Raw genomic sequence first — 20606 nt, 5'->3', positions numbered from 1 at the left:
TGGAAACAGGACGATTTTAGGATGCTCCTCTGCACAGACAGCAAGTGAATCCTGGCACGCTAGCTTAAAAGCAGAAAATCATTACATCTAGAGTGCTGGCATTTGCTCATGAAATTAAATTAGTTTTATCGTAATGGTTACAATAATGATCTCTTTAGTCAAGCAACTAACCAACCAAGCGACCAATCAGTACTCAAAATGCCAGATGCTGTGTTCACAGAATAATACTTCACTCGGTAGGCATAGAAGCTTTATTTGATTGGCCATTTTCCACTTAGAACAGAGTCACTCTCATTTGAGTGAAAGTTTTTTTTTTCAAGTTTTACAACAGCAAAAGACTCTATTCACACCAGAACATAGGGGCAATGACAACAGCTTGGACAAAGGAAGACACGAATGTTCTTACAACACAATTTGCTCTTTCAAGTCTTCTTGTTTGTTTGGTTTTAGGGGTTTGTAGCAGTGCAACATGTAAAATAAATTGATTTAGACATCTTAAAGGGAAGGAACATTTCCAGTTTAGATGCACGCATGCTCTTCAGGGAAATAGGCTAAAAAAAAAGGATAATTTGTGTGCACTAACCTCATGGACCCCAGTACAGCAGTATGTATATTTAGAAGACTTCATGCACAAAAGTACAAAATAATAATAGCTGTATGGTGGCTCACTTAAGGTACAGGTCATAAGAAAATGTTGATTACTTTTAGTAATAATTCAAATAATTTACAATTTATCAGCAGTAGAATATTTGCAAATACAGAAAGTATAAACTTTCCACGATATAAAACATTTTGGCATGAAATCACATAGAAGTGAAAGGAGTTCTGCTTGCACTGAAGAATGGAATATAAACATGACTTTCTGGCTGAAATTCAGTCACTCGCATAAGACTTTTAGAAATGGCACAATTACACACAAAACACATACATTCACTAATTGGAGGAGCTGAGTTTGATGTTTTTGGCTTTATATTACCTAACTTGATGACAAAGAGAATACATTCTCTACAGAAAATGCCAAATCGATCCTAAGATGTTCGGATGTATGAGATTTGTTTTTCATGCATAATGTTTAATACCTTGCAATATATATATATATTTTTTTCCCTTGAAATGAAATACACCAAAAATAAATATTAATAATGGGTCCTGAATGTATTCCACCAGCATTGACAGCAGAAAGTCTGGGATTCAAAAACATGAAACATCTATTTAAGTTGACACCAAAAAGCTACAGAATTCAATCTTACCTATACATTTTTTGTCAAAGCACTTTGGTCACATCACGACCCCCTGACCCATAATGTTTGCACTTTTCTTACTTGGAAGGAAATTTTGTCGCTAAGTGACTGTTATGCAGTTTCATCACCTGGTATTATGAAAGACACAGCACGGTGATACATTTCATGATGACTCATATGTACTGCACTACAGCAGCAAGTACAGACAAACACACAGGGGGCAAGCAACCAGAAAAAGAAAGACAGACACTCTGTGGATACACTCGTGCACCCAGATATACTGTATTTTTTTTTTACACTTCGCTATCACGACTCTGCACCCACCACAAAATACGAGAAATGTCTCACGCTGGATGAACACCATCAGATGTTACTGGCTGCAGCTACTGCATTTCTAACTGCATTTCGAGCTGATGACTGTTTTTAAATTTCCAGCTTGATGAAAATGTGAAATTGATGGTTTTGTGCAGATGGACAAAATACATCTGTAATGTACATGATTGGTGATATTCCCCAGCTACCTAAGCTGCACTCTCAATCTCTGTTCCTCTGTGGTTTGAATGAGCGAATCAGTGGTTTGAATCGATCAATCCACTCTTTCATATGGATCTGCCTGATAAATGTCTTGACTGAGAGCTGACTCCAGTGGACAACATTACTGTCTCTTCTCACCCCCCACTGATGTATGTACTAAACAAACACACTGAAAGAACACTCTGCAATCAAGGTGCCAAAGGCGCTTTTCAAAAAACACCTGCAGTGATCTGACCAGGGATGCATATTATTTGAAAAAGAAGAACAAAAGGAATAAGAGGACTTCACTTGGACTGATTATCCTAAGAGGACATACAACAGCTAGCTACTTACACCAGCCAACAATTTAAGTTACACAGATTTATTTAAAACAAACTCTTAAAAAACTGTCACTATCACTTAAATATCAAGACTGAATTAGCGGTACTGTTTGCAGAGTGCTGATATGCTCTGAGAATCCTATGCTTGATGAAGTGGTGAACATTCTGATCAGAGGAAAAAGCAGTTAGTTTTTACAGCAGAGGGTGTAAAGGAAAAGAAAAGCTTGAAAAACAAAAAGGTTTTGATCCCCAAAGACAGGACACAAACTTAATCTCATTCGGATAGAGCTTCAACCAAACATCACCACTGCTTCTACAACTCTCAATTTGACTCTTCTCAGCCCCCTTGATCTCTCAGTTCACTATAGCCCTAAATAAAGTTAAAGGAGCAGTACAGCTCCCCTCTTGAAATAAATGCCAAAGAGAAAAGGTTGAGAGCACAGACCCAACCACTGCTACTGGTGGTGGTGACTGCGCTCTCCGACGCCCCCTGCGGGCTTTCAGGTGGCGTCATCCTCATCATCCAGGTAATGATAGTTTAGGGTGATAACAGCGCTGATGAATTCTCCGAGCTCCACAAAATCAGCTGTAATGATGTTGATGCCACTCTCTCCAGGTCTTTGCGATCTGATCCACTGCATCATTCCCGGTAATGCCCTGCAAAGATACACATAACATGCACAACAGTGTCATGTTAGGGGAAAGAGCACTATGGGGAAAAGTCGTCAAAAAAGATACAGAGAGCAACAGATGAAGGGATGATTCACGGTTGGTTGGTTTAGCACAGAATGGGGCTGACTGTGATAAAAGATCTCTGTGACGCAGCATGTGATGTCTGGCTGTGTCCTTCTCACAGCTGGTGTCTGGTTGTGAGAAGGACACAGGACACTCACTGGACGTGTTCATGTGAGGCAAGCACCAGGGGAGGGCGTCATCCCAGCACACGCCTCGCCCAGCATTATGCAGGACTAAATTTTACAAGAGTCCCCCCCCCATGTTTTCTTGTAAGGCTGAGTTCTACACTGGCAGTGTATGTGGCAAAATGAACGCTTGGAATTTTGAAGGACACCTACATCAAAGTAGCTAAATGCCTGGTGAGAATGGCTGATAGTGGAATTATCAAATGAATAATTCATGCAAGGAAATTTTATGGTTTTGCTGCTGAGGCTTTTAACAAACGGGTGACATTAAGAGGGAGTGAAATACAGACAAAGCTGAGGGTAAAATGGGTGGGGGTGGGGGTGGGGGAATATGAATAAAAGAAAGAGGAAGGAGAAATATAAAAAGCATAGCCTCAAGGTTTTATTTTTTTTGCAACTGTTAAAAAACAAAAAAGATTCAAATGAGTTCAGTGTCAAATGCCTATAGGGGCATCTGTTGAAACCAACAAGCCTTTTAATTAAATTCCTAAATGCCATAGTAAATCACATATATTTGTATCTGCGTGTGCACATGCCCAACAACTTAATTTTATAGTGGGTTGTTATGGGTAAATCGTGTCACAGCAGAGGTGCCTGAGGTGTTGGGACCAGTTTTGGTCCCATAGTGCCAGTGTATATCCTGTCAAGTAATCCGTGCCACAATATGTGTTTCGTAGACATAAACACAATCAAAATTCAATTCAATTGTCTTTCAGTTGTATGCACCTTTCTGTAATTGTCTCCCTCAGTCCACTAGCCACACCCTTCATCACAGTGCTGGCCTTCGGTGTCAGAACCACCTGGGAGACAAAGAACGTCCCTTTCCTCCTGCAAAAACACATTTACATTTTTGCTGTAATTTTCTTGCTTTGGTTACCATTTGATTTATTCATATAAGGCACCTCAAGACATTTGCTGCACAGTATGACTGACTATATGAATAGTTCCCCCCCAAAATAAGTCAAACATTTTGGATTCATATACGTATGGGTTCAGGTCTTACTGAAGCTACCTACCCATGTTGCTGTATGTATAAATGTATTTGTTTTAGCCTTAGTTGCCAGCAGTATGCCAGTAAAATCAGATTAATAAGATGAGGAAATTAGTCTGTAGCAGCATTATACAATAAGAAAATTATCCATTATAGTTGGACTCAAACAAAGGTACAGATACAGTAAATTACTTAATTTGATAAGACTCTTACCATTGCCCATAACATGACCGATAAGAGAGATTTTGCTCAATTTAACCTAATTCCAAATGCCTGCAAATAAATGAATGTACTGACATACCTGCGGTCAGTCACTGATGCCTGGAGGAACTGAATCAGCTTCTCTGGGTCAGTGGTGTTGGCCCAGGGAGACGGCATCATCTGGCCTGGCCACAGAAAGGGCACCTCCAGTGCCATGGGGTGATGGTAGAAGACAAGCACCTGGTACTCCTTCTCCCACTGATACTGCAGAGTCACCTGAGAGTGGATGGAGAATGTTCAGGGGAGCAGGAGGTTATGTGCTGAGTTTCTGTGCTGAGTGACAGAAAGACATTTAACTTGTGATATCTACAGAGTCAAGGAACAGCCCTGGACAGATAAAAAAAAAGACATTTCTACAGCATGTTCAACTTCATTAAGAGCAGAAGATACAATGCCTTTGCAAGTGTTTGTTATTTCATTCACACATCCTAGTTCATTTGTGTGCAGGAGATAAGAGTAAGTCAGCACAGCAGACCAGCCTTTTACCCCAAAGAAGCTTAGCTCTTCTTTTAAAGACATAAGCTTCTTTGAAACCCCTGTGTTCAACACTGTTTTCTAATAAAATGTTCAAGCAAAGTACCTAAATGAATAGCTAAAATTTGTAAATGATGCAAGAACTAAATAACTATCTAAATGATATGAATAAGAAAAGAAGAGGAGCTCTGTGGAGTGGGGAGCATTGAGGAGAAAGAAAGATGGACAATATCTTATATATATATATATATTATATATACTTACTTTTTGTGTGCGTAAACTCACTAAAAGTTGTTAATCATACAACTAAAATTTCTGAACATAATTCAAATGTGCGTGTAATCGTGCTTTTTTTTACGTAGTTAAACGAGTTCTTGAAATGACATGTTGACATGTTACTTCCTCTATGGCCATGAATGGGCTCTGTAGAATGCACCTGGCAAATGTAAATAAATTAATATATATATATCTGATGTAATAGATCACTCATACAAGAAGCAGCACTGATCAATTCTTAGATTGTAGAAATTGCCAGGTACGTCTTTTGGAATTCAGACAGCTATTTTACAGATGACCACAGTTATCATATTACTAATCGGTATCACTGGATTAGAAAGACTGCAGATTAACCAAGCACAAGCCTTCACAAATTCAGGAAATACTTATGTGTATTGCAGCAGTTTACACTATGAGCACATTTCTATGTAGTTTATTGTTAGCTTTTTATATAGCTTGTTATATCTTCATTTGTAAGTCGCTTTGGATAAAAGCGTCTGCTAAATACATAAACATAAACATAAACAACATCTGCATCTGTGAGAGTAATAAAACAACACAATGTTGCCATTGCCAAAGTCAAGAGTGATGTTATGCCATTGGAGCATTTGAGGATGAAAGTCCTCAGTTGCACATACTCATTCAAGACATAGGTGTATCTTCTTTTACATTAAGGCATACTATTAGCCCATCATAAGGTCATTATGAAACATTAAATCCATTGGAAAGTATGTTTTTAAAGAGACCAGATTTCACCTACACCAATTTTGAGAAATAATTTATTCAAATAACAATTTATAAACACAGTTTTCCACTAATGCTTGAACTAAATTTAAAGATGACTGAAACAATATTGTGTTTTGTGACATATTAATGTTGCAGCTACATTCTAGAGGAAAGAGGGCTTAAGAAAGTCCTGAATGTTCAGACTGCATGTCCGCCAAACTTCAACAAGGAATCAACATTGAAATCCTGGCTGGTGCACACTGAGATAACAGAGCAGCTGTGAAGTAAAGAGATGAAAAAGGAATAGTAGAATAGACAACGAGTACCAGGAAAGGAATAAGTACCTGTGGAGAAAAGAATACCAGTCATTTGTGCTGTCTGAAATTAAACACCACTCTAGATGTCCCTTTGGCAATGAGAAGCTTCTTATCTCCCTAAATCCACAATTCTCTACTGGCTTTTCCTCTTCCCTTTATTTCATCCCCACTCAGCTGCAGGTCTTTTCTTCTTGTCTTTTATACAAAAAGGGCATGTTCAGAGTAAAAAAAAAGAAGTGCCCTATGATTAGGGCTGTGATAACCATCATTCTGCATCTCAAGTGATCAAAACAAAGAATTTTCTGTTCTGGGCTGAGAAAACAATAATTATCAATTATCAAAAAAACTTCTAGTCCTCTCAAGATCAAGTTGAAAACGGTTAAAAGTTCACCTGAAATAAACGCTGATAAGTTAAATAATGGCCACTTCCTGTCAAAAAAGTAAAGTGTCAGTGTACCTCCTGAGCGAAAACAACAGGGCAGAGTTTCTCTCCAAACACCTCTTTCAACATGGCCACCAGTTTTTCATGGTGCTGGTTCTGCACACCGTAGAAGTGGTTGAAGTCCAGGAAGACAACCTCTCTGGCATGAGCTGACAAGAAACTACTGATCTGCTCTAGGCCTTCTCGGACCTAAAAAAAACAAACAAAAAAAAACAAATACACAAACATGAACCATTTTAATAACTTCAATAATGAGATGATTACACCAAAATCTAGATTAACTATGACTGTGTACTTAAACTCTCTGAAGTGCCTTGCATGATTAAACTCTTAGTCTGCACTCAAACATACAAGAAATATATCATCACAGAAATGTACAAACATCACTTGGCAACCACAAGCATTGCTAAATAGTCATCACATTAAAAAACATCAAAACTCTGTGCTCCAACCGTGGCGCTGAAGAGCCCGTGGGCGAAGTACAGCTCATTATCAGGGTCGCGGGGCTTGGTGGAGATGCGGAGGTCAAAAAAGCGGATTCCAGCCTCCAGTTGGCTTGTGAAGTTCATGGTCTGTGTAGCCAACCACTTCCTCATTAGCTTCTTGGCCACCGTGCCAAAAACAGAAACAAAGTTCTGCACCGTCTCTGGCTGTTCAGGCCCCACTGGAGATGCTTCATCGATGTAGAAACTGAAGGAATCATGGGAACCTGAGGAGGACACCAACGTGAGTCTGCATACAGTTACTGACAGCAGCATGTTTTATTTGTGGTGGTAGACAACTGAAAGAGATGGGTCAGTGTTGGAAACCAGCCTGGTGCCATGGCAACAACTCTGAATAACAGCATCCGTTGTCCTCAATCGTGAACTCTGACAACTTGAAATGAGGCAAGCTTTTACATTTACAACATTTTTCATCCATCATATTTCTCAGAGAGAGGACAAAATGGGAGCACTACTGTTATTTTTCTCTTCTACAGATAAATTCTACTTGCAGTGTTAGTTTTACAGTTCATAAGCTCATATACTATTTGCCTGTTCTTTTCGCAATATTTTTAGTTTTTGGGTATGTCAGCCCACAGAATGTTTCAATTTCAGGCTGAGGGTTCTTCATTTTTGGAAAGAGTAGCTTGATGAACAGTTTCTCAACAAAAGTTGCATAATTTTTTTAGATCCGGTTGCTTTCAGTTGTGTGGGGAGAGCAGGGCCTTGACACTGCTCGAACCGCATGCTGTTATGTCCAGAATGAACTCTGTCTAGACAATGACAAAGATGTAGTAGCATTCTCAGACAGCAGGTGCCGGATAGAGACTGGGTTTGGGCCACATACACACACAGTTAAGGGGTATAAGAAGATCTCACAAACTAAGGTCATTGGGAATTTCCGTGCATGCTGCCATGTACATGTCTCGATGTCGTTCTGATCAATAAATTCCCCATAGGAGGCTGTAAAGGTGAGTCTGACTACTCTTTTCTCCCCAACAGAAGCATGTAAAGGTTTTTGGTAATTGTGGAGTTGTTTTAGTTTAGTTGCTACCAACTAAGCAACGCAAGTATGGAAGGGCAGATTAAGCAAGACAGACAGCTCTGAAGAGGTTGGAATGCGTGATTCAATTCCTCAGCTGTTTGCCAAAGCAAAATCAAATGTAGAAACCTATTTTGCCTCAAATGTTATTGAACAATTAATTCAAGGACAGGTTTCATGGACAGTTGATTTTCAGCTTTTCTTCATTATTACCTCATCAATTATAATGATTAAATCTGGAGTTGATTTTGAGTGTTGCATTCACATTTGAAAGCTACTCTGAACCCACAATATGGAGTCAAAGGACCTCTCAGTGCAAGTGAAAAAGATCCATCCTCATGCAGAAAACACAAAGAAAATCCTTCAGACAGCACGGACATGAAGAGTAGCCAAATCAACTACAGTTAACTTGAGGAGGAAAAACACATCAGTAAGTGAAGAGTTACAAAAGTTAGGATAGCAAAGAAAAAACACTTTTTATTATCCATTCAACTGAAAAATACTCTTCGGTAAGAAGACAGATCATTATCATTATTTTCATCATTCAAGTCTATAACAAAGATAAGACTTAATGAGAGCAACTAACAAAAGGTTCACCACAGGGTGCAAGCCTTCCATTACCCTCAGGAACAGGAATGTCAGATTAGACTTTAAGATGCCAAGAAATCTTAATATCTTAAAACCCAAACTAGTTTGGGGACAGTTTTTAGACAGATAAAACTAAGCTCCACCTGTGCTTGAATGACTGGAAGAAAAAGAGAACGACTCATGACCCAAGGCATCCAACATCAACTGAAAAATGCATGGGCATGAATGGCTTTCAAAGGCACTGTGTAAGTACTGTTTATTGATGGTTTGATAGAAAACAGAAACAGTCAGATGAATTCTGCATACTGTCTGTTCAGATTCTCCCGAATGCTGCAAAGATGATTGGATGGCACTTCGCAGTACAGATGAACAGTGACCAGAAACGCACTGTGAAAGCACACCAGAAGTTTGTGAAGATAAAGAAAAGACATGTTCTGAAATGGCAAAGTCAATCACTGACCTAAACTTTTTTAAACTGCATTTTATTTCCTGAAGACTAAACTAAAGAACACATTTTTTTTAAATGGCTGAGAAAGGACCACTTTTGTGACTCTTCAGAAACCAATTTCTGTCACATCACGTTTTGAATATTCGGAAATACAGAAACACAGAGAGGACGGACTAGACAGAAAAGCAGTGCACTCTAAACCACTTCATTATTATTAATAAGCAGCTGTAACATCAAACATGGACCTGTGGTGCTCACCATTATCTCTAAAGGATCAAAGTGTTATTCTTTGGTGAGTAACTGGAACTGTTTCTGGATAGATTCCCACTTTCAAAATGGTATGTCGTCCCGAGGATTGTAGAAAGGACCAGCAGAAATGTGAAAATACAGACATCTCAAAACCTCAACACATAAGACAAAACATAAGCACGAGTACTGCTTATAAAAAATAAATACATTTTGACCCAATTTTTTTATATATTGATGAATTTCATGTTGATCCCCTTGCATTTTCCTGAAACTGATCCAAGGTGAATGCCATGATTTAGAAAGGCGGGGTGTGTGTGTGCAAATTACCCAAATTAGCTCCTCCTGTTCTTGCCACTGCAATCACTCCTGTCTCTGCACCCCAACCTTCCACCAACACACTGACACACAGCCTGAACTGACCTTAAACTATCTATACACCAGTGCCAGGTCTTCACAGAGGATGGCCATAAGCAGAGTAGACAGCTGAATCCTGGGGTAGGGCAGCAAACCACATCACTACTGGCCGAGTCGCGCCACCAGGGTCACAGCGAAACACAGTATGACCTTAACCAGCCACAGCAGCTGTATCTGCTGAATCATTTTCTTTTTGGCTCTAAATGTTGTGCAAAAATACAACAAATGTCACTAAATTATTATCATCCTCCATGCAAGTTATTTTCTCCCTGAATAGGTTTATTTGGTCTAGCAAATGTCAGAAAATGCCAATAAATACTCAACTGCTATATCTTCAAGGCAAAAACGGTGTCTTCAGTTTGTTTCTTACATAGATATAATCCAAAATATTTTTTTAATCTAATTCAAGTATAACAAAAAAGAAAGCAGGAGCAGGTCATTACATATGAGATACTGATTGTAACTGGCTTTTTTTTCTTTTCAATCTACTTTATTAAATTGACTAACCTGCAATAAATCAAGATCAAGGTGTAAAATATTTCTTCAAATATTTTTTGTAATGATGTCTTATGGAAAAAAGTGCAGTTGATATAAATGAAAGTTAACAGTCCCAAAGGGTTATTCTACTGAATATGTATCTTTTTAAGTTCCAGTGATAGCTGAGCACCCAACGGAAACTTGTGATGTGAAAATATCAGTTCATCACAATCAATCCTGCCTTTTGAAATCACTTAAATGCAGCATTACGTCTCAACGGAAACATACCATTAGGAAATATGTCAAACCATTAGAAACCATGAGCAGTTAAACAATTAATTTCATGCTTGTGAATTCTTTTAAGAAGTCATGTGATTGCTGTCCTTTCCCTTGAAAGTAATGTTGCCTTTGTTGCACACTGAATAAAGTCTATAATGTTATACACCAAACAAAGCCCGAAGGTTTTAAGTTCAGGTTCAAGTTTCTTCCTTTAATTAAAAACATCACTATGAAACCAATTTGCATAATGTCTGGCCTCTGGCCACTTTGGTACATATGAAGCAATGAACGAACCAGCTGTTTGCCCAATCATTTTCTGTCCAGTCAGCTGACCGATTAGAGCAGGTCTTTCAAAAGTAGGGCTTTAAGGATGCAGGAGAAATAAATGCGTTTAACTGTAATACTGAGGCACAGATTTTTTTTTATTCTAAAGTTTTATGTTTTAGGACATAATTGAATAGAATCCACAGATCCCAAACCACGGCCTCAGATGAACAACAACATGTGATATTATACCATAATTTATTTGACAAAACTCGTAGAACCACCTTTAGCAGTAATAACTTGAATAATTCCTTTTCTGTTTGATGTTCTCAGTCTCTCACACCATTGTGGAAGAAATTTGGTCCAATTTGCAACGTTGCTTCCCTTCATTGTGGTTTGCAGCATTTCTTGTCCAACAGATGGTCTCACATTTGCTGTCTATAATACGTTGATATACATCAGAGTTCATGGTCAACTCAATGACTGCAAGATGGCCAGGTCCTGTGGCTGATAAACAAGCCCAAATCATCAACCTTCCAACATCTTGCTTGGAAGTTGGTGTGAATTTGGCATAATGGCCAAACATGCCCACTTCGTTCTCACCTGTCCAAAGGACATTGTGACAGAAGTCTTGTGGTTTATTCAGATGCAGATTTACAAACCTAAGCTGTGCTGCCATGTTCCTTTTAGAAAAAAGATGCTTTCTTCTGCAACACTTCGAAACACTTGTTCAGTCTTTTTCTAATTTTATGCATCAACTCAAGTTTTAACATGCAAACTGAGGCCTGTAGTCTCAGGTGTACTTTTATTTAACTTTTCAATTTCTCTAACCGCTCTGACTGTGCAGGCAAATTGATGGGATGCTCACTCCTGTGAAAACTGGCAACTGTCCTCTATGTTTTCCACTTGTGAGTAAACTTTCCCACTGGAAACTGGTGATCTCAAGTTTTATTTACCTTATTTTAAAATCAGTATGGATCAGATTTGTGTGTGTATTGTTACACAATATCTTAAAGCTGAAAAGAGAGTGTGCTTTCTTTTTTTACATGACTGTGAGTAAGCCAATAAGATATTTTTGTATTTTACTGTTTAATTCCTGGGAATCTGACAAATCTCTCGTAAAAGCTATGGTGCATTCGAGCACCATGGGACAACACTTTCTCTTTAGTAGAGAAAAGAAAAATTAATTGATAGGGGCAGGTATTCACAGAAGAGATGTTTGGGTTTTATCTGATCACTTTGATCTGACAGGGCTACTGTACAGTCCATTGTCATAAGGACTTGCTCATAGAAAAAAAATTTAAGCTCTGTATTCTCAAGCTGTTTGATGACTTCACTGTTATAAATGAATGAATAAATGCAATCTTTTGTAAATATTTTTTTTAATATGAGTCACTGCGCTGAGTTGAACTAAGCCACATAGACCAGGCTGTTAAATTAGACCATCCTCCTTGTCTCAATATACATGCCCTGGAGTGGCATCAAGTTATTAACCTAAGTATGTCACTGCAATGTTGTATTAATATGAACACAGGCTTCTTCTTTTTTTTCAAAAAAGAAGGAAAAAGATGGCAAAGTGTGTGAAAAACTGAGGCCACTCTCTATATGTGCTGCATTATATTAATGTGTTAGTCCAGCTTTGAGAAGCTTGATTTTGTGCAATTTCACTTGGACTAACATGGATTTTAAATGTCTGGTTTTCATTATATCAACACAGTAATTTCTTTTTTCTTTTCTAGTGTCATAAAAAAAAACATGACGTCAAAGAGATGCTCACAGCAGCCGAAAGGCAGACTTTGAACTTAACGGTAATGGTTTTCCTCTGACAATCAGCTTCATAATCACAAGGCACAAACTGTGCCTGCCAACACACAAACTTTGTGTTACTAAAAGTGAAAAGAGACAGAGCCAAAGGTAAGACAGAAAAAGGCACAAACAAGCAGAGATAGAGGGAGCTACTTATTGATGATGATGGTGGTAATGACGGTGGTGATGGCTGACAACTGTTGCCTTAAAGAATTGACCTGTGTTAACTGAATCATTCTCACTGAATGAATCAGAGAGGACCACCGGTGGTTTATGCTCTTCTTTAAGCAAAAAAAAAACATTACCGCTCACCGTGGTCCTTCTCAAGGTCTATTTTGGGATGCTAAAGAGAGAGGAGGAGAATGTGAGAAGGGAAAGAGAAGTGACAGGATGGAGATGAGTTCAATGTTACTGGAACATAGATATATACTGAAGATTCCTTATCCTCTATCATCTCCTCTTTCTCTGCTGGATGTTGCGTCTTTGGATGTTGCCCTTTCCATCTAATATCTGTAGTCATCTATTCTTTACACTCCTGTTCAGTTTGCAGCAATCTCATTTTGCCTGCTGCAATGCTACCCTTTTTCCATTTTGTTTGAGCAGTAGTCTGCAAAAGGTCATACAGCTCTGATGAAGCTGAATTATTTCACTGTTAGAATTAAGTGTATTTCTGCTGGAAACCAAATTAGCTCTGAGCAGAGAAGGGAAGAGAACCTGTAGGGACTCCATACTGAACCACTTCAAATAGATCTGTGGCAGCTACAAATTCTGACAACTTTGTAGTTGTATCATGCTTTATAACAACCATCACTAAAATCCTATTTGCTTAATTTACAAATGAAGACACTGATATTGCTTGGAAAAAAAAACAGTGCTAAAATTAATTCAACACTTTTCAGTGGGTTAGATCTGATACTGAAGAAAGTTAGTGAAAAATTAAAGTTAATTTTCTAGTCTTAAGAAATAGACTGGATGTGCAACCGGTAAAGCATGTTGACTTAGGAAAAACTTAAAGAAAAAGGTTGGTGTACATCCATTGCCTACAACAGCTGTATTGTGTCCATTCACCTTTTCTTTTCTTTATTTCCCTGGAATGAATATTCTCACTATCTCTGTTTGTCTCACAAAGAAACTTCTTGTTTGTTTCAAATGTTCCAATCTTTGTTTTTCAATGGATTCTAGTTGATTTTCTGGCCTTTAAACATCTTATTGCACCACAAGAGTTTATCCTGGCATGTCTTTTTTTCACCTTAGTATAGTGTGTGAATGGCACGAGTGATCAAGTCATTACACTGATAGCGAGATACAGAGCTGAAAGTCCTGAACTGGCCTTTTTTTCAAATCCAGAGAGAACCATGAAGACTGAAGGCAGCTCTTCTCCAAAGGATTCACTTATATTGCCTGCAAGACAATCTTATCTTAATTCAACAGCCCTCACTCTTCTCCTTTAGCAAAAGGCATCCTATTAATTTCTTACCTAAAGCCTTTAACGGTTACAGGTAGTAATACAAGAGGTTAAGAATGGCTCCCCTGAACCCGCTGCAATTCCGATACTGGTATTATGAGGGGCACTACATCACTGAGGTACAGTGTCTATCCTATCAAGTAGTTTGCCTGTTTGGGATGAAGACATTTTTCTTCAGAGGGAAATATTCCACTTTTAGCCAAACATGTTTAATTCATGACCACAATTAATGTAATGAGCTTTTATCACCAATAGTTTTCAAACCGCTCTGATCATTATTGCTGATATTGGAAATTAAACAAATCACTTTGCTAGGGGGTGACATACGAAAATAAATAACCTGTTTGTCATTTATGTATGTCTGGCATCCTCTTTTGAAAGTCTTCTGGCCCTCTAGAGGACAAATATTTGATAAATATAGTACAACTTAAAAAAAAAAGAAAAGAAAAGAAAATTTAAAGATATGAATTGCAGAGGGTTGCATTTACAGACTCTCTTAGCAGAAATGTAACATACTATTTTAGCCATGTTTTAAATAAAGTAGAATCACATGAAAATAACAGATGTTTTTTTCTTGCAAGACAACTAAGTTTGAGTCCATTACAACCCATTATTGTTCAACAACCTTTTTAACATTTGACTTGGTTAGGGTAAGGCATAATAATTTGTAGTTAAATTTAGATATCAATAGATGGTTATAGGTTTGCATCACATCACCTAAATGCTCCCTTATCCCAAACTTAAGGCATTAAAAAATATTACCATCTCACAATTTCTACAACTTTATTGTGATACTGCTGTGTTTTGGACATGTGGACAAACATACATATTGCACTTTTTCTGATGAGGCTGGGCTGGCTGATTACAAGAACTGACAGTGTGGATCCTCCTTCCCAGAGTCCACCGTGTTTCTATAGTTGGCCAGAGCAGGCAGACCAAACACTAGCTTTAATGAAGTTTATCCTACATTCTTGAAATAGGAAGATGAAACAAGGGATATTCAGTTGGTTGCCTTCTCCTCTCATGTAGGTGACTGAACCACAGAGAAACAGAACCACTTTATTTTTGGCGCACAACTGCAGGCAAACTCAGCCAAAAAAATGTGTAACCAGGCAATATTCAGCACTTACCTAGCAGATCTAGTATTAGGTAATCAGCCTACCATGTCCCTCACTATGCGACTTAGCCAGTGGGGGACACGTCTGCATCTTTTATCAACTACATCTTCTTTGCCTCCTGTGGTCATCCTTCAACCCTTAGTGGAACCAGTGCAGTATGCCCAAATCCCACTCCATAGCTCCTCATATTGTAACACTAAATTGGCATGTGTTGCCAGTAAAGCAAAGCTGCTATGTACTTACCTCACAAACATGACGGATAAGCGAGAAGGCAAATAGGATTATCCTCACGAATATGTGCATGATTTCTTTTTCAAATGATTAACACAAGCAAAGCTCTCCTGCCCTGTGTCATGAGTCACAGCACGACACACAGCTCTTTAACTCTAATTATCTAAATGACTACCCACCGGTCAGGAATCACGCTCCCTCCTGCCCTCAAAATGAAATGAAAAAAGAAGAAAACTTTCTACATGGATATTGCCAAATATCCTCCTTTCTCAAAATTGTTACAAGGCAGTGCGCACAAAAAAAGTTGCTCTTTCATAGCTCATCTCAATTTTCACAACACCACTAAGTTCGCTCCCCCCAGGTGACACATGAGTCATTAGTGTCTTTAGGCCCTGACAATCATGCAGTTTTTTCTTAGTCATACCCTATTCTTTTGACAGAATCAATCATCTCCTTCACCATCCCGGCATATATAGCTTTAAAATAGTTTTCCACCAAGTATTGATTACTTTTATTTTCCTCGAAATCGTCTACAGCTCTCAATTTTAGAGCCTATTTTATTCTCACAATATGTTGTACCAGGTTACACTAACACCATCCAGCTGTATATTTTATTCAAAGCTAATAATGTCTTAAACTCCTCTTCTATGTCCAGAGGACAGGGCAAAACTGTTGGGAGGTTTTATCATTTTGCCAATTGATTACTGTAACTCACAGACACTGGAAGATAAAGATCATTTCAATCTTTTTTAAGGGACATACTTTCTGTCTCAATCTATCATTATTATTGAGTAAATGTTAATTGCACAAGGTAATGGCTACAGGCTAATGATACCATCAGCGTTTAGATGGGTTCCACGAGCCTTGCTTTAGTGATGTAATTATTTCTGCCAATTGGTGTAAAATCTCCCAGGAAATTCTAAAAATGATTTACAGCTTAAATAGAGAGCTTTCGTTATTGCACAACCAAACGGGGAGAAGGATGTTATTTACTTTTTTCTGGTGGTTGAAATGATTTCAGCTGAAATGATGAATGCCAGAACAACCTGAGGAGAAAAGAAACCTGTTTTTCTGTGGAGGCAAAGAGGGTGAGGAAAGAGTGTTATAACATACAGTACAGTTCAAGTGAACCGTAGTCAATAAAGTGAGCTATAAGGTTCAAGACTTAAAACCATCTTTGATATCCACTGCATCAGGGAAAACTGCTCATTTAGTAATACAGCCAGTTTTACATTGACTATATGAGAGCACAGACATTCTGCCATGTGTTGCTCTGCATACACATGACTATAAGGAAACCCAAATAGAAATTATACATGCAGGGAAACACAGAAAGGCAGAAGTTAAAAGTGCATAGAAATGCATAAATCTAAAGATGATAATTAAGCATTATAAATTATTACCAATTCATCTCACTATCAGGAATTTGTATGCTTTCGTAAGCAAACCTACATGTGCACTATGCTCTATTTGATTTATATTTGCAATGTAACCATCTCTTTTTAAATAAGCTATGCTCCAACAAAATGAATGGAGCTGGGTCACTCTGGGATTAGCTTGTACTTTGCCTCTGCTGCCACCACTTCCGTCTCAATGATGGACTGTTGTGATTTATTTTGGTCTATTATTAATCTCTGAATATTTTTTAAAATAGTTTATTTTTTATTCTTTTATTCTCTACACTGGTTACAAAAACACATCAACAACACCATAGATCAAACGAATAGACCAGTCCTGTAGTCAAGAGTACACTACAGGACAGATGTGGACCTTCTTAACCTCCATTATTACTACTGCAGCACTTGAACTGGTTTCAAAATTAGTCAGAGAGATCAGAGGTACAGCAACAGCAACATCACATTTGGTATGCAGGTAAAACCTGACCTACAGCAGCTGTTGTCCTGTCAAACACTGATGCTACAAAGATCAACCATAATGTGTGATAAAGTGAACAGCATCCTCCTCTTCTACACAAATCATTTGGCTGCAGAATACCTCAAAAGAAAGATTAGCTTATCATACAGGAGGTCTGTGGAGTTACATACATAACATGCTCTCAACGTGATAAAGACTTAATACAGCCTGACTGTGGCTTGATTGATTTTTAGACTCAAAAGTAAGTAGCATCACTAAGTTACAGGTAGTAGGAGTGGTATGGTGAAGATTACACTGCAGCATTTTACACCAACATCCTAAAATGAAGCAATCCTTGCATGCAAGTTGAGAAGAGATTGCACTTGTGCAGGAGGTGAAACAGTTCGTTTTTCACTTCGTGATTCTTGTGTGTCCCAGTTTTATTCCTGCTTGAAAAAAGCCTGCTTTCTGAGATGAGACAAAAGAGTGCGATATGCGACATGCGCTTCTAAGAAATCAAATGTACACCCCAAGAAGAACACGTGGCTGCTGCTAAAATAAGGGCTTATGAAATCCTAGGGATTATCTTGGTAAACATTATGCCAAATGTGTATAGACAAATACAAGACAGTGCCATGATTTGGTGAATGTTTTCACAATCTTTATCCAAAGGGAGGATGGACGAAGAGCAACTGAGCTGCAAGACAAACCAGTAAGTAATGACACATAATTAAATTGGACAGAATATGTTTGCATGCTGCTTTGGCATCGGCAAACTGTGGTGTAACACAGCACAATCTGTGTGATTCAGCAAAATGTCAAGCATGCATGCCATGCTGTTTCAGATCTCAGTTGGTACTGGATTAAATACAGGAAAAATTACATGTCCTCTATTAGCATCCTCAAGAGCACTGGACAGAACTGGTAAAATGCCACGCCTCATCGGACATTGAGCACCAATCCATCTGCATCTGAAATGCCATGATTCCACATGCCAGCCGTAAACACAGCAGGCAATTTATAGTTAAACGTGAAAGGAGAGATGGGAAGAGTGAAACTGAGACGGAGAATAGGGATTAGGAGAGAGTAAACACAAAGGATTAGAAAATAAGAAAATGAAGAATGAACGCGCTTTATGTGGAGGTGTGATAATCGCTCGGCAGCAAATGTGGAATTAACTAACTGCTAATAAGCCACACCATCAGTCAGATCAGCACTGAGCTTTACAACCAGTATTTCCAATTTGAATGGAGTTTAGGAGACCTCTACACTGGTTGGCTAAAGGTTTAACTGCTCATTTCATATCATCCTCTGAGTGCACAGGCTGAACTAATCTGCAACGTCCCTTCTCCTCTTTGGCCACCACCCAAGTAAAAACACCAGAAGTCAAACAATAAACCGAGCTATCCACGTATTCTGCATCTCTTATACCTCAGGCATTCTCATCGGGAGAAGAAGCCATCAGTCACCTTGGTGTTATTCACAGCCTTGAGATGGCCCTTAACGCAGGCAAGTTGAGCTGAGACTAATGCACTTCTCGCGCTGCGCAACAGGTCCTACCCATTGTTCTAATTTAACTCCCATATTTTTTTAAGGACGCTGGAGTTGCAGTGAATTCAAAGTAAAACATCAAAGTTTAAGAAGTGGCCTAATGACCACAGTGTTAAAAGTCAGCACACCCAATCAGTGTAATTCTCATGCACTAGAATAAATGCGCGATGAAAATAGCTGGGCATGTTCTACACGTGATTAAACAGGGGGCAACGGAAAGAAGCACCTACCGGGAATGGCCAGGTTGGTGAGCGGGATAGTGTGCATGCCCTGTGGTAAACTTGCCATCCAGTCTGCGAACCGCAGGTCGCTTCTCCCGTGAGACGAAGCCATGCTGGCACCTTGCACAAGGCTCAGTTCTCCCGGACCGGTGCCTGCGCCAACCTGGAGTGCGCGCTCTCTGTCTCCCTCTCTATCCAAACACTCACATACACACAAATACGCTCACACACAGCCTCACTTCTCTCTCTCTCCCTCACACACACATTAGCGTGTCCACACCCCCTTGAGCAGCAGCACATCGGCGCGCAGCACAGTTATGAAGATGCGGTTGGACTGATCCAAATATGGCAACACTCGGTGGGTAGACGTAAAATACGTGACCGAGTAATAGCACTGATGCGGGTACATTTAGTTATATAGTTACCCTTCAGAGAGAACCAAAATATAATGCAACGCTTCCAGCTTTATTACACAGAACTACAAATGCGTCCTCTCATAATCGAATTTAGGCGGCCAGAATAGCCACCATCTGACGGCTGCACGTAAAACCTATTTTAGAACAAGGCAGTTGGTTTGTAGCACAAGTCAAAGATTCACAAGGTTGATGCCACAAAATACGTTGATTCGAAAATAACTTTTTTTGTATTAATTGATTCAATAAATCACGGGCTGGACATGTGTAATATCCGATGTATTTATTTTATCAAAGGCCTATTTGCGAAGAATTTTGAATCTAAAACCTGATTACAAGAAGCTTCGTGTCCAAGGTCGTACTTGAGTGACTAAGAGCATTATGGATGTGATTCAATACAGCTGCAATTAAAATACCAGTGACAAAGAATCTCTGACATAATCTGTGGTGGTAATCAGCTGGCATGCCACTATAACATGAGTCATTCAGAAAAATGGGCCAAACTGGTATTAAGATTGAGAATAGGCAGGAAGACTTGCATCTTTGTATCTTTTTCATATGCATGACATTTCACTGAGCCTTAGAAGGAATCTTGCCCACAAACCCACACCAGGAAAAAAAAGGAGAGAAAAAATAATCAACTAGGGCACATGTTTGATAGATTGGACAGAAATGTGCTTGCATTACATCAATGTATTGAGTTTACGTTTGTTGTTCATTCTTGATGATTGTACATAAATCAAACACACATAAACCCAACACGTGTTGAATAGTTGGCTTTTTAAGTAAGCAATTCTGTTGTTTCATCTGAATACATCTGGGTTGGGTCCACATTAGTAGGGTTGATACTACATATTTGAAAGGACTGACTCTCAGCTTAATAGGGTTGATTGAACTGATTTAATATTACCTGCTTTCCTTATTGAAAGAATCAGTATAACATTGGTCAGCTTTATTCTTATCAATCTTAGATCTTAGTTAGATCTGTTTCCATTCAATTAACAAGACTTTCACAAGTAACCCAAAGTATTCCTTCATATAATAAGATTTAATGTGGTTACAGTGAAGTGTTTGCCTGATATAGAGTGAATACTAACAATTTCAACTATACTTATTAAAAGTAAATATTTGGATTTTGTTTAGGGGAATTAATTAGACCCAAATAATATGTTTGTTGGTAAAACATATTATTTGGGCCTAAT

The 20606-nt window shown here is 38.6% G+C and overlaps 1 protein-coding gene across 1 annotated transcript; it reads right to left on the bottom strand.

Annotated features, from left to right (window-relative positions):
- Positions 1 to 237: 237 nt before the first annotated feature.
- plcxd3 (phosphatidylinositol-specific phospholipase C, X domain containing 3) lies at positions 238 to 19333 on the bottom strand. The gene is made up of 6 exons (XM_072387733.1): positions 19001 to 19333; positions 6955 to 7211; positions 6518 to 6691; positions 4308 to 4483; positions 3742 to 3843; positions 238 to 2752 (listed from the first exon to the last, which is right to left on the bottom strand). Exons 1-6 carry the CDS (start codon positions 19101 to 19103, stop codon positions 2596 to 2598), a joined length of 969 nt encoding a protein of 322 aa, XP_072243834.1. The 5' UTR covers positions 19104 to 19333; the 3' UTR covers positions 238 to 2595.
- Between the last annotated feature and the right edge of the window lie 1273 nt (positions 19334 to 20606).

Source organism: Leuresthes tenuis, unplaced genomic scaffold (genome assembly GCF_036924035.1).
Source record: "Leuresthes tenuis unplaced genomic scaffold, fLeuTen1.0.hap1 SCAF_6, whole genome shotgun sequence".
Taxonomy (NCBI): domain Eukaryota; kingdom Metazoa; phylum Chordata; class Actinopteri; order Atheriniformes; family Atherinopsidae; genus Leuresthes; species Leuresthes tenuis.
This window is presented reverse-complemented; position numbering and strand designations above follow the sequence as displayed.

Excerpts from the sequence above, each read along its gene's own strand:
- plcxd3 (XM_072387733.1), bottom strand. The coding sequence starts at position 19,103 with ATGGCTTCGTCTCACGGGAGAAGCGACCTGCGGTTCGCAGACTGGATG. Across the intron at positions 4,484-6,517 it reads CTGTTGTTTTCGCTCAGGAG|GTGACTCTGCAGTATCAGTG; the intron begins GTACACTGACAC and ends ATCCACTCTCAG. Across the intron at positions 3,844-4,307 it reads GCATCAGTGACTGACCGCAG|GAGGAAAGGGACGTTCTTTG; the intron begins GTATGTCAGTAC and ends GTGTTTTTGCAG.